At 43.0% G+C, this 14076-nt stretch overlaps 2 protein-coding genes across 4 annotated transcripts in view; one reads left to right on the top strand and one right to left on the bottom strand.

Moving 5' to 3' along the window:
- CDH18 (cadherin 18) overlaps window positions 1-14076 on the bottom strand; it is a 1008237-nt gene that overhangs the window by 612590 nt on the left and 381571 nt on the right. The window lies entirely within an intron of this gene.
- The window catches only part of LOC106731726 (uncharacterized), a 138247-nt gene that overhangs the window by 57791 nt on the left and 66380 nt on the right, over window positions 1-14076 (top strand). Inside the window, exons 2-3 of one of the 2 annotated variants that reach the window (XM_089776424.1) lie at window positions 5250-5383; window positions 10523-10653. In XM_089776424.1, coding sequence (XP_089632550.1) covers window positions 5363-5383; window positions 10523-10653 — 152 coding nt within the window. In that variant the 5' untranslated portion in view covers window positions 5250-5362. The remainder of the gene's footprint in view (window positions 1-5249; window positions 5384-10522; window positions 10654-14076) is intronic. The other variant, XM_089776423.1, reaches the window with a different exon arrangement.

Here is a 14076-nt window from a genome sequence, read left to right as displayed (position 1 = left end):
TTTGATTTTTATGACCCACCCTTGATTTTATTTTAAAATTAATCTGCATATGTTTAGAATAAATATGATTTGCTGCAAGTCACAAGTATAATGTGCTGTGTATATGTCATTTCTATGGTTAACCCACCACTGCCAAATGTAGTGTTTTTAGGATGCGAAAAATGTATTTAAAATTATTCATAAAACATTGTTCGCTATTTGACTATTTCTTTGTTTTAACATGTTTTTTTTATCATAATAAGGAACATACATCCTGAATCCTTAGGCCACTTGTATATAATTTATATAATACTAAGGCAATCTAGGGCAAGTTGTATTTATTAAAAATTAATATCCACTATTTGAATGTTGCAAATTGTCATTCCTCTTTCCATTTTAGCTGCAATACCTCTTTACCAATGTAGGGGTAAACTGAGGCAGTCCATGGTATCTTGCTGAGAACTGAGAACTCAAATCCGAAATCATTAGACAAGCCTGGGAATACAGCACAGCAGTTAACTTGACTCTGGTTGTCCTGGCAACCACATTCCAAAAGGGCCTCACTTTGATAAGGCCAGTACCAAACAACCGCGCTGGATTGTTTTTCACTGTCTGCCTTATTTCTAGAAAATAAGCTCGGATCCCAAAGATCGCGCCAAGGCAATACCACCCCCGAAGTAGACGCATTATATTTCTGGCCAAAAAAATGACCATCAACATGCTTTTGTTTATGTTGGCTTATTTAGCTTGTTAGGAATAATTATTTGTATTAGTGATAATATGTTTAATTGGCAATGGGTGGGGATCCTGTGTAACCTTCATATTTTATTGGCTTATGTGCTCATAATGTTTCCACCGCTAGACCTATCAAATCACTTCCCTTCCGCCCATCTGTTGCCTATATAATCTAATGTATGTTTTGGTTAAGTCAGTACTCAGCAGGTTAATCCCAGGGGGGTACTCCACCAGCTGTGTGAACCAATAAATCCTCTGCTTATTTTCACCTGCACCCAGTGTGTCTGGAATTATTCCCTACAACCAAAATGTTTTATATGAAAGGTTAATATGAGCTGACATAACATCATACAGTAGAAAAATAAATGAGGCCATACTTGCTAGTGGAGTAGACCATTCCCTTTTGCTTGAATAGCAAATTGTTAGTGGGCTGGATTTTCATTAAAAAAATAGGTAAATTTAATGATCTAGATAAATGTTATATCTGCAACTAATTTATTACTTGGAAAATGTCTACTGTGTGAATTATTAGTACAGGCAATCTTTAAATCACATTTTTCTCACTTCTTTTCTATGGTAATATGCAAATTACTGGAGAAATTCTTATTTTTAAATGTTTTAAAGAGAAAATGGTGTCTCTCTTTAGTGTTTTCTAAAGCACTCTTTTATCACAGTGCCTAAGCCCTGATCTACTAAATTAGTACTGCATGACAATGTATAAAGTAAAATTCATAGCAGATTCCAACAAGCAGTAATTTTCCAAAGAATTGAGATAGCAACACTATCTCCAATACATTTCCAGGTGGAATGGATTTGGATGGGAGAAATCAATAGACTCATCCTGGTTTCAACACCAGTGAATTAGTAACATGACAAAAAACAAACAAACAAACAAACAAAAACACTGCTTCCCCTACCCATACTAGCTCTATTATGAAATTTTACACAGTTTGAATCATAGAAACCATGGAGTGAAGATTTACTATGAAGATTAATGATTTGGAAATGGCAGTAAATGGCCACTAAGAAGCCCTGTTCCCAGAGATATTAATCATTATGATTATTAGACCAGTGGTAAGATTGACAGGAGTGAAGGAGTTTCTCAAATGTGGGACTATGATCTGACAGTTCTAACTTCTATGAAGAAAACTAGTCCTCAATTAGTCCATTTTGTATAGTTAAAGAATGCTACACACCATGAGCTTCTGATACATTTCAAAGTTCTGTTTGTATTAGCACCTGCATCAGCCACAAGGTCTACTGCTCCTGAGTCAGAGCATGGTTAGTCGAGCATGACCAAGAGCTGCAGTATAGCAGAGAAGCCGGTTCCGGTCAAAAGGCACTCCACTGCAGATATGTTTGAGACAACGTGGGAATTGATCGAACTGACTGCTAATTCACCCTCGTCTCCTGCAGAGTGCTGAGACCAGCCTCGGGCTCATGCTTAGTCATTGGCACTGGACACGGGTAGGCCCGCCCTGCCCTCAGTACCGGTGCCCCATGTGGTGCTGCTCTCCCCGGTGCTCATGTCTATACCGACACAGATGGGCCCTCCGGTACCAGTAGCCTCGCTCTCTCAGGAGTCCAGGGAGAACTTGGTGTCTAGCACACTTATCCTGGTGGCCCAATCCATGGCACCAGATCACCTGATGCTCCCACCGTCATTGCAGCACCAGGGCAAGCCAGCATCAGTTCAGCACATGGAAAGGCACCAATCCCCGGGTCCAGCCTCAGCCCCTCTTGCTCAGAGTCCGATGACTCAACGGATTCCATTGTAGAGTTGGTTCAGTCCAGAGCATTGCTATCTCAATCCCCTCCCAGCATTGCTTGGACTCCTGATGCCGATCCCGGTCCCGGTGCTGTTCTAGATCTTGACCAGGTCTCGGTGCCACTCTCACTCCCAGCACCACAAGCACCATGTCAGTGTTTTGGGCCAATCGCAGATCTGGCCTCCACAGTGGCAGCACCCAGACTAGTGGCCATTTTGGATCCTGTGGGTGTATGACCAGGCCCAAGGGAGTACTCTCTGCACGGTGGGATCCTCATGTTTGGGAATCTGGGCCCTACCCTTGTCCACCCCATTGCGTAGTGCCCCAGCACCGCAAACCTCAGCAGTATGGGGTGAATTCCCTCTGCCCCCATTGGAGGGTGATGAAGGGCCATCGGGGAAGTCTGCCCACTCTCAGTCATCGGAGCAGCTGCACGAACTGGAGGACTCAACAGTATATAAGTACTCATCGTCCTTCCCAACAAGGCCCTAGGATTGGCCTCTTCATCAATGCCAGCCATGGACTCCTGTGCCCATCAAGATCTCCTGGAGACTGGCCCAAAGTCTCAGGGTCCAGCTCCAGGGGCCTCTGAGAACTCCAACCCAGTGGTCGACATCCTGAACACAGAGGTGCCATCTCCTGTGGCATTGCCCTTGAATAAGACAGTGGGGAAAATCACCAAGGCCCTCTGACAGACATCAGTGTTTATTCTGCCTATGGACAAGAGGGCAGAATGGTGGTACTTTGACCCATAGGTGGGCCAGAAGCACATGTTCTCACATCCGTCTCTGGGCTCGATAGTGGTACATGCTGCTCCTTCCCTGGGGCCCTGTCCCACCCTTTCTATCAGAGAAATAGGTCGGATTTCTCTAGACGCAGGGGCCATAATAATAATAACAGAAGCAGCAGGCATCCTTCTTGCTCATCTTCTGACCCGGGGGCGTGTCATTCCAGCTAGTCCCAGGTCTCAGGCTGAATCTTTGAAGGTGCGAGCAATGACAGCACACCAGTCTCAGACCAGAGGCCTTTTACCAATCCTCTTTTTCCCTTCCATTGTGCCTGGTGGCACATCATGATGGACCACTGGGTCCTGGCCACGGTGAGCATCTTCTCAGGCTGGAAGTAAAGAAGCTTCTTGACCTGGGGGTGGTAGAGGAGGTCCCCTGGGACATCAGGGGAAAGGGTTTCTACTGCTACTCCCAAAGGCAAAAGGTGGCTTCTGCCCCATTGTGGACCTGAGGAATCTAGTAAATCATAGTAAAGACAAAGTTCAAAATGGTAACCTTGGCCTTCATCATTCTTTCCCTAGCCATGGGAGACTGGTATGCTGCCCTCGATCTCATTTCCATTGCACCTGCACACAGGCAATTCGTGACTATTATCAGTTTATGATCCTCCCCTTTGGCCTTTCTACAGCACCCAGGGTTTTTACAAAATATATGTCAGTAGTGGTTGCTTTCCTGAGGAAATGACGGGTCCAGGTTTATCTGTACCTGGACAATTGCCTTATAAGAGGTTCCTCCCTGTCCCAGATAATAAACCACATGTCCCTTGTCAGGGAGACATTCATCAGTCTGGGCCTTATCCTAAACAAAGCCAAATCCACCCTGGTCCCCCAGTCGTTCTCCACCATGATGGCCCAGTGTTGCATGAGGCTGCTGGGGCTCTTGATGGCCTGCAACAATGGTTGGCATAGACCCACAACCCAGTGTTCCAGCATATGGACATGCCAGTAACAGTGCCCACAGACGTGTTGAGATCCTTCGACTGGTGGCTTTGCGAGGATGTGGTCTGTGAAGGATGCCATTCCTCAGTCCTTCCCCATCCAGGGGACGGGTCCTGGCCATGTACGTCACTGCCCCGTCCCCCTTTGCACCTGCCTTTGCCTCCTGCTGTGGCGCTCAGCTGAGTTCTGCGCTGCTCAGCCAGGCTGCCACGGGGGAGCAAGCAGAGGAAGCGGTCATTTGGGCTCCCCCGTGGTGGCCTGACTGAGCGGCACAGAACTCAGCCGAGTGCCATGGCGGGAGGTGAAGGGGAGCGGGGCGCTGACATGTGGCATGACAGCGGCTCCAGGCCCCGCCCCCTAGCCATGAATGTCACCACCCCATCCCCCTTCGCCTCCTGCAGTGGCGCTTATCTGCCTTCTGCGCTGCTCAGCCAGGCTACTGTGGGGGAGTAAGCAGCGCAAGTGGTCGTTCAGGCCCTATGCTCCCCATGCAGCACTGGGGTGATGCATGGGGACTGTGGGGCCCAAACAGCCGCTTGCACCATTTGCTTTCCCGAGACGGCCCAGCTGAGCAGTGCAGAAGTCAGCCGAGCACCACGGCAGGTGGCGAAGGACGCTACAGAGGGAACAGCGCTGCCCGGAGACAACACCAAGCGTTACACCATTACGGAGTCACAGACATTGGGCTACTATATAAATGATGTATAGCTTGTAAGGTATCAAACACACATGTTACTGTTTATAATATAAAATAACAAAATTTAATATCCCTGTGAAGGGAAAAACACCTCAGCAATCTAACAGTTTGTTTGAAAGATTCTTGCTAAAGAAACAGAACAGGAATTACACCAATTATAAATAAGCAAGCATTCAAATATATTTTGGCAATGTGACCTGAACCCACAAATACACTGTGCCCTGAGCCAGTAATGAGAGTGACTTGAAGCCAGTAGTGTGTGACTCACTCTAAGCTCTGAAAATAAATCAGTGGAAGACGATATCAACTCACTAAGCCATCTTTTCTTTTGTCTTATGAATAGGCAAGTGACTGACAATAGAGAAGATATTGATCTAATTGCCTTGGGCACAGGATTAGAAACCATCTGGTTTTGGAGAAAGGGAAGAGGCTATTCTTCTTTTTGTCCTAACTGGCATGCAGAATCTGGTTCAAGAGGTAAATATAACTGGATCGCTTGGAAATAGTGACCATAGTATAATAAAATTTAACATCCCTGTGGAGGGAAATACACCTCAGCAGTCTAACACTGTGGCACTGAATTTCAAAAATGAGGAAGTTAGTTAAACAAAAATTAAAAGGTACAAAGTATAAAAGTAAAATCTCTGCAAGATGCATGGAAACTTTTCAAAGACACCATAATAGAGGCCCAACTTAAATGTATACCCCAAATTAAAAAACACAGTAAAAGAACCAAAAAAGTGCCACAGTGGCTTAACAACCAGGTAAAAGAAGCAGACACAGATAGAAAGATATGTTTTGAAAAGTGGAACTCAAATCCTAGTGAGGAAAATAGAAAGGACCATAAATTTTGTGAAAGTAAGTATAAAATATGGACAGTAATTCCATGCTCTAATAATAAGAATATAATAAAAAAAGCCAAAAAAGTGTTTGATGAACAGCTAGCCTAAAACTCAAAGTAATAGTAAAATGTTTTTTAAGTACATCAGAAGCTGGAAGCTAGCTAAACAACCAGTGGGGCGCTTGGACAATTGAGATGCTAAAGGAGCACTCAGAAATGATAAAGTCATAGCAGAGAAGCTAAATTAATTCTTTGCTTCAGTCTTCACGGCTCAGGATTTTGGGGAGATTCCCAAACCTGAGCCTTTCTTTTTAGGTGACAAATCTGAGGAATTGAGGTGTCATTATAGGAGGTTTTGGAACAAATTGATAAACTGAACAGTAACAAATCACCAGGACCAGATGGCATGCACCCAAGAGTTCTGAAAGAACTCAAATGGGAAATTGCAGAACTATTAACAGTGGTTTGTAACTTATCCTTTAAATCAGCTTCTGTACCTAATGATTGGAAAATAGCTAACGTGATGCCAATATTTAAAAAGGGCTCTAGAGGTGATCCTAGCAATTACAGTCTCACATCAGTACCAGGCAAATTAGTTAAAACTATAGTAAAGAATAAAATTGTCAGACACATGGATGAATATAATTTGTTCAGAGAAAGTCAACATGGTTTCTGTAAAGGGAAATCATGCTTTACTAATCAGCTAGAGTTCTTTGAGGGGGGGTTCAACAAACTTGGGCAAGGGATATCCAGTGGATATAGTATAATTAGATTTCCAGAAAGCCTTTGACGAGGTCCCTCACCAAAGGCTCTTAAGTAAAGTAAGTTGTCATGGGATAAGAGGGAAGGTCCTTTCATGGATTGATAACTGGTTAAAAGACAGGAAACAAAGAGTAAATGGTAAGTTTTCCAAAAGGAGAGAGGTAACTAGTGAGGTCCCCCCAAGGGTCTTTTCTGGGACCCATCCTATTCAATTTATTTATAAATTATGTAGACAAAGGGGTAAACAGTGAGGTGCCAAAGTTTGCAGATGATACCAAACTGCTCAAAATAGTTAAGACCAAATGAGACTGTGAAAAGCTTCAAAAAGATCTCACCAAACTAAGGGTACGTCTAGACTACCGCGTTTTGTCGACGGAAGTTTTGTCGACAGATACTGTCGACAAAACTTCCGTCGACAATTTGCGTCCAGACACATGGAGTTCTGTCGACAAAGCAAGCCGCTTTGTCGACAGAACTCCGTAGTCTGGACGCAGTGTTACAGGCAATAACACCTTCTGTCGACAGAGTTCTGTCGACAGAAAGTGTTATGCCTCGTAAAATGAGGTATACCAGCGTCGACAAAACCGCGGAGTTCTGTTGACGTTATGTAGTATTGTGGTATTGTTTTGTCGACAAAAGTCCACTTTTGTCGACAAAACTAGGTAGTCTAGACACACCCTAAGTGATTGGGTAATAAAATTGCAAATAAAATTTAATGTTGATAAATGTAAAATAATGCACATTGGAAAACATAATCCCAACTATATATACAATATGATGGGGACTAATTTGGCTACAACTACTCAAGAGAAAGATCTTGGAGTCCTTGTGGATAGTTCTCTGAACACTTCCACTCAGTGTGCAGCAGCATTCAAAAAAGCAAATAGAATGGTAGGAGTCATTAAGAAAGGGAAAGAGAATAAGACAGAAAATAGCTTATTGCCTCTATATAAAACCATGCTAGGCCCACATCTTGAATATTGCGTACAGATGTGGTCTCCTCATCTCAAAAAAGATATATTGGCATTGAAAAAGGTTCAGAAAAGGGCAACAAAAATGATTAGGGTTTTGGAACAGATCCCATTTGAAGAGAGATTAGACTTTTCAGTTTAGAAAAGAGGAGACTGAGGGGAGATATGTTAGAGATCTATAAAATTATGACTGATATAGAAGAAGTGAATAAAGAAAAGTTATTTACTTATTCCCAAAATATAAGAGCTAGGATTCACCATATGAAATTAATAGGCAGCAGGTTTAAAACAAACAAAAGGAAGTTTTTCTTCACTTAGTGCACAGTCAACCTGTGGAACTCTTTGCCAGAGGATGTGGTGAAGGCTAGGACTTTAACAGGTTTCAAAAAAGAGCTAGATAGATTCATGGAGGTTAAGTCCATCAATAGCTGCTAGCCAGGATGGGTAGGAATGGTGTCCCTAGCCTCTGTTTCTCTGGAGGTGGGTGACAGGGGAGGGATCATGTGAGGATTACCTGTTGTGATCCTTCCCTCTGGGGCATCTGGTTTTGGCCACTGTGAGCAAACAGGATACTGGGCTAGATGGACCTTTGGTCTGACGCAGTATAACTGTTTTTATGTTATGTTTCATAATAAACAGCTTTTCCATTGCTTTCTCCAGCATTTTTCTCTATCGTTGTTTCATTTCCTGAAAGTTTTGTGCTTAACAATCTCCTTTGATAAAACTCCTGGAGACCGGTACCATCAAACAGATCACCTGAGAGGCTTATGAAACTTACAAAATAATATATACGTGACCCTCTCATTCTCCTTACCTGCCATCAAGGGTGATTGCGGGAAAAACATAATTAAAAGCAATTTAGAAGACTTAACTAAGACTCCCTACCCTGACATGGGTATTCTGCACCCAAAGAAGTAGGGCCAATTTCTGTATCCATGGATACTTGCTTCAGTCCAGAATAGGCAAGGCCCTTTGGGTCATGAAAGAAAAGCTGTTGCAGCCTCAAATCTGATTCAGGCAGTGGGTCTCTAGGGATGATCTAATGGCTAAACAATGCCTACTTCAAAGTAAAATGCAGGACAATGTAGCACTTTAAAGACTAACAAGATGGTTTATTAGATGATGAGCTTTCGTGGGCCAGACCCACTTCCTCAGATCAAATAGTGGAAGAAAGTAGTCACAACCATATATACCAAAGGATACAATTTAAAAAAATGAACAAATATGAAAAGGACAAATCACATTGCAGAACAGAAGGAGGATGCGGGGGGGTGGGAAGGGGGAGGAAGGAAGGTAAGTGTCTGTGAATTGCTGATATTAAAGGTAGGGAGAGTGGGATGTTTGTGAGTTAAAGTCTTTGTGGAAGTCTGGGTGAAATCTGGGGAGCTTAGCTAGGGAGTTATCAAAGAGAATCAGTGATGACTATCTATCTTATCAGTACTTTAAGTGACAAACAACTTCAGAACAGATCAGTCAGCTAGCAAGGGACAGGGCCACCTTCAAAGCTGCCCTACACTCCAAAAGAAAGGGAAGCAGAAGGTTGTAAAGGATAAAAAACACTAGATTAACGCAAACCAATATTTTATAGCCTGATCAAGTCTAATTATACTTCTGCTTATGCTAAATAGCCTTATTAATCAAAAGGAGCAAGATAATCAGTTATTAAGATGATAGTCAAGTGAGCATTTTAAATTATGTTGTGATGTATCACCAGGGATGTCAAAACTTCCGTTTCATGTAAGTGCTCATAATGTATTTACATATAAAAAATCAAAATAACCAACCAAAATAAGGAGCTTCAGCCGAGTTAGTCTGTTACAGAAAAAAACAACAAATAGTAGCACTTTATAGACTAACAAAACATGTAGATGGTATCATGAGCTTTCGTGGGCATAGCCCACTTTTGTATTTTTCAGTTAGACTGAGTACATCAAATATTTTTCATGATGTAGGGATTTTTTCATGAGGAAGAGACTTTCCAGAGAGAGTTCAGCAGGCCCCCAATTTGAAGTCTTGTCCAAAAATGCATGGCAAGTTATAAAAGACTACCTTACACCAGATCATGAAATAATAGCAATCAGCAATACAAAAAAGATTTATTGGGGTGAATCCCTTTGAAGTAGGAATAAGATCCTCCGGAAAAGGGCTTTTTTTCCGGAGGATTGGGGCCAGTGTAGACGCTCTTTTCCGGCTTTTCTAAAAGCCGGAAAAAAGCGGCGGACATTTTTATTTAAATGCCGCGGGGGATATTTAAATCCCCCGCGCATTTCCCTATTGCGATTTCAAAAATTACTATGCCCCTTCCGGAAAAGGGGCCAATGTAGACGTAGCCTTGTCGTACTTCTACTGTAGGCATACCCTGAGACTCTGTGGCTACAGTGCATGTAGGGAACTGTAATTTGCTTCTCCGTGAGCTAGAGGTCTGAATCTAGTCCACTTATTACTTTTAACCTTTTTTCATAACTCTGTCCCTTCCTCCATCACTACTGTCTCTCTTCACTGAATTCATTCCAACATATACATTCTACTTGTATCAAAGTGCCTAGAATTGTATGCAGCATTAAAGGTGTGGATTCACAGAATTACACGGAGGTGGGTTAAGAATTCTCTGTGCTGTGATTTTATTCCTTGCAGTTATCCAGCCACAAATCACAATGTTTCCCTCCCTTGCTATATTGCATTGAAAACTTCTGTCCAGCTAACTGTTCACTGCTGCTTCCTAGTTCTCTTTCCTTAGTGCTACTTTCCAGGGATGTTTCCTTATTATTAGATAATATGATTTCAGATTTTCCCTCAAAGATAATAACAGTACTACAAACTAGAAATAATTCTATTACATCCTATCTGCCTTTTTTCCCTGCCTTTTCTCCAGAAAACTTCCACTAAATAGGAGTTTTGTCTGGACAAGAACAACAAGATAGATCGACAAATTTCAAACTACCCTAGGATCCTTTTTAATATTTCACTGTTCTTGCTGGTGTTTCTAACACCTTCAGCATTATTTGTGAATCTCATTAATATACTATTTACTCCCTCTTCCAGGTCAGTAATGAGAATATTAATGAAAATATGTCTGATCCCTGCAGCATCTGCTGGACACTTCCTTTCAACAAGGTACACTGCTGTTTGCCATTAACACATGTTTGGGATTCTCACGAATTTTCATTGAATTGGTAAGTTGGGGTGACACCACAGGACTTTTGCCAGTCCCCTTTTAATGAAAAAGAAAAAAATTGAGACGTTTCAGTCTCCTTTTTTTGCAGAGCAGCATTGAAAACAAACTGTCCCTGTTACTTAATCAGGAGGGTTCAAAAGAACAAGCAGCAAACTCCATTTCTGTAGCATGTGGGCAAAAAGACTTTATAGCCAGTTGGATATGACCCCCCCACTCTATTGGCATCTAGTTGGCTGAACATACCCCTCTGCTTTCCTCCTTCCCTTGACCCTGGCTCTCTGAGCTACAATTTATGTTAGGTGTCAACCAATACATTTTATGTTAGCTTGTTGCTATGTCGTCTTGTTATGGTAACTCAGGGCTACTCAACATGCGGCCTGTGGAGCAGTTTGGGTTTACACAGGGCTCAACATATTGGCCCACAGGTGGGATCCTTTGAACATGGCCTCCACTGGGAACATGCTCCACAATGAGGTGAGCATTGAAAGATGCAAGCGGACGGGCTAGCTGGAACAACAGGGTGTTGCATTTCTAGCCCCCAGGGAGCAGGTGCCAGGAGCACTGGGGCATTGTGGGAAGTGCTGGCTGCTTAGCCTTGTGGGCAGAGCCTGGGAGATGTTGACTGACTTACACTGGCCACATTTGAGTCCAGCACTGTGGCTTACGGCTTAATCTTTGTATTCATGCCCTGCAGTGTGAAATAAGCTAATTGCATATTTTGGCATATATATTTGCATGTATATACAACCACACTTAAGCTGCAGCCCTCAGCATGTGCTGCGAGTATCATTATTACTCCCTGGGCTTCCAAAGTTTAGTAGCCCTGTGTTAACCCACATCATTTATTCTAAATTTTTTTTTGTTATGTCAAGGTCATAAGGCCAGACTTTGCTTAGAAACCATATTGCTTAATGTATGCTTATAATATGCATATAGTCTAGAAAAAGCGAAGCCTCCTGCACATCCAAAAGGATCTCCCAGGGAACCGTGGGGAAGCTGACACCTGGCCAGCACTCCAGCCAACTACGAAATCAAAAGTACTACACCGCACTTGCAGCCTGCCTCCAAACTGCCAGCATGAATGGGTGTGTGTGTGTGTGTGTGTGTGTGTGTGAGAGAGAGAGAGAGAGAGAGAAAGAGAAAGAGAGAGAAAATCTGTACCAATAAACAACCCCAGAAGCAATACTGGTCCAGCCCAGCCTTTGTCTGGGTTTGTTCTTCAGCAGGGTTGAGAAAGTGCAACAGACCTAATGATCCTAATACCAGGGTTCCCTCTAAGGTGTGCGGGTGCTCACCAAAAAATGTGTCTCCCTCCCAACTTCCCCTGAAGAGCCATGCAGTGGCTGCTCAGATGCTCTGGGGCTGGGCTGCATGGTGGGTGCCTGCCCCGCCCCAGGAGCAGCAGGGCAGCCACCAAGCGGCCCTGGCCCTTGCTTCAGTCCTTCCCCAGGGCTGAAGCTGTGGGCGCGTGGCAGGCAGCTGCTCCTCGTCAAAGCCACATTGCAGGTGGCTAGGTGGTTGGCTGCTCCGCTGGCCCTGGCTGGAGTCAGAGCCAGAACCATGTTACGGGCAACACAGCCCCAGCTGGGGTCAAAGCTGTAGGCTGCATGGCAGGCAACGACTGCTCTGGAGGCCCTGGCTGGGGCTGGAACTGATCTTGCCAAGTCCCACAGCCCTGGAGCAGCCCACCAGCTCATTGTAAGTAGTTACCATCACCCAGTAAGGGTGAATATGTTAACCATTTACATCTCTATTTTGAATTGGAGTTTAATAGTTGAGCTTTCTCGTATTATATTGAGTGTGTGCGCACGCGTGCTAGGTTGGTTTTTGTTTTTAAACCACCCAGATGGTGGCTTTTTTTAAGCTTTTTAATGATTTTAACAAAGAAGTATTATTTTTTGTGTTTTATAGCAATATCTATAATTATTTTTAAATGTTTATTTTAATGCTCATTTTTATTGTTTATTATAATTTAATTGCTTTATTATTGACAAAGGTATTTAGGGTGTTTATTTTGGGTTTCTGTTTTTATTTTCACTTTTTTATGTTAAATATTAATCATTAAGGAAAAACAGGTAAACTTTGTGAAAGCGTCAGGCCACTTGAAGAGCTAACTAAGTGTCTACACTAGCCCCCTAGTTCGAACTAGAGAGGCTAATATAAGCATTCGAAGTTGAAAATGAAGCCTGGGATTTAAATATCCCGGGCTTTATTTGCATCTTCCCGTCCAGTCATCATTTTTAAATCCCCCTAGTCCGAACTAACTGCCCGCGGCTATATGCGGCAGCCAAACGTTAACTCGAACTAAGTCCTTATCTTATCTTAACTAAATTTTTTATAAACAATTTAAATGGGATTGTTCTTGTACCCGCTGCAATCATCACAATTCATTATTTACAGCCTCATTTGTTAGGAAGCACCCGTTTTCTTCAGAATGACTGTAAGGCCTTCTGACTCCTGTGTGGTGACACATCACATAATGCAGGGGTGGTCAATAAGCAGATTGTGGGACAAATACAATACATTGGCATCTAGGGTTAGCCATAATAATAAAGATGCATGAGTGAAAGTGCTTATTTAACTGCTCTTTTTATTCTTTGTGACTTGGAAAGGGCTCTTTTAGTATTCTTTCTTTCATAGCATTTTATTTATAGATAGATAGATTGTAACTGGGGGTGTGTGCAATGGTGACATATATCCAAACAAGCGCACACCACCTCAATATTGGTACACAAGACAAAACTCTGCTCATGGATAGAAAATCTTAGTGGGAACACTGCCACACACAACAGCCTTTTATAGGAAATGGATCAGCTGTGTTTTCCACAGAATCATTTCACTAAGCCTCTCTTAGCCCTGCATATAATGCTTAGCTCTGTGTATAACGGAGGGCAAGAAACAGGGAGAGAGCAAATCATTTTTTCATAGGTCTTCCCAAAATACTAAAGCCAATATAATGTGCGAGTATCTCTGATTAGTTGATTTACCCATCATTGCTCAAGTCCTTCAGAACAGGAGGCTAGCAGTGGGGGATGCAGGAATCAGGGTGGGGCTTAGGAATGTGGGGGGCTCGAAATATGTGGGTTGCAGGATTCAGGATTGGAGGGTGAGGAGGAGCTCAGGAAAGGGAATGGGGGTGTCAGAGTTAGGACAGGAGGTTAGGAGATGTGAGGGAGCTCAGATGAAGGGGTGTAAGAGTCTGAGCATGGCATGGGGACAGCCTCAGGGGAGGATAAAGAGAAAGCTGCATACCAAATTTGGCTCTCTAGCTCTTACCATTTAGAAGGAGTTCTTGAACAAACAGAATCACAGACAGACAGAGGCACAAACTCTCTCAAATATTTAGTATATTATGGAATTGAATTGCCTGCTGCTCTCTCAGGCATTTGTGCACTGCATCTATTGTTCCCTTTCTGCATGC

Source organism: Pelodiscus sinensis, chromosome 2, assembly GCF_052426305.1.
Source record: "Pelodiscus sinensis isolate ZL-2025 chromosome 2, ASM5242630v1, whole genome shotgun sequence".
NCBI classification, from domain to species: domain Eukaryota; kingdom Metazoa; phylum Chordata; order Testudines; family Trionychidae; genus Pelodiscus; species Pelodiscus sinensis.
This window is presented reverse-complemented; position numbering and strand designations above follow the sequence as displayed.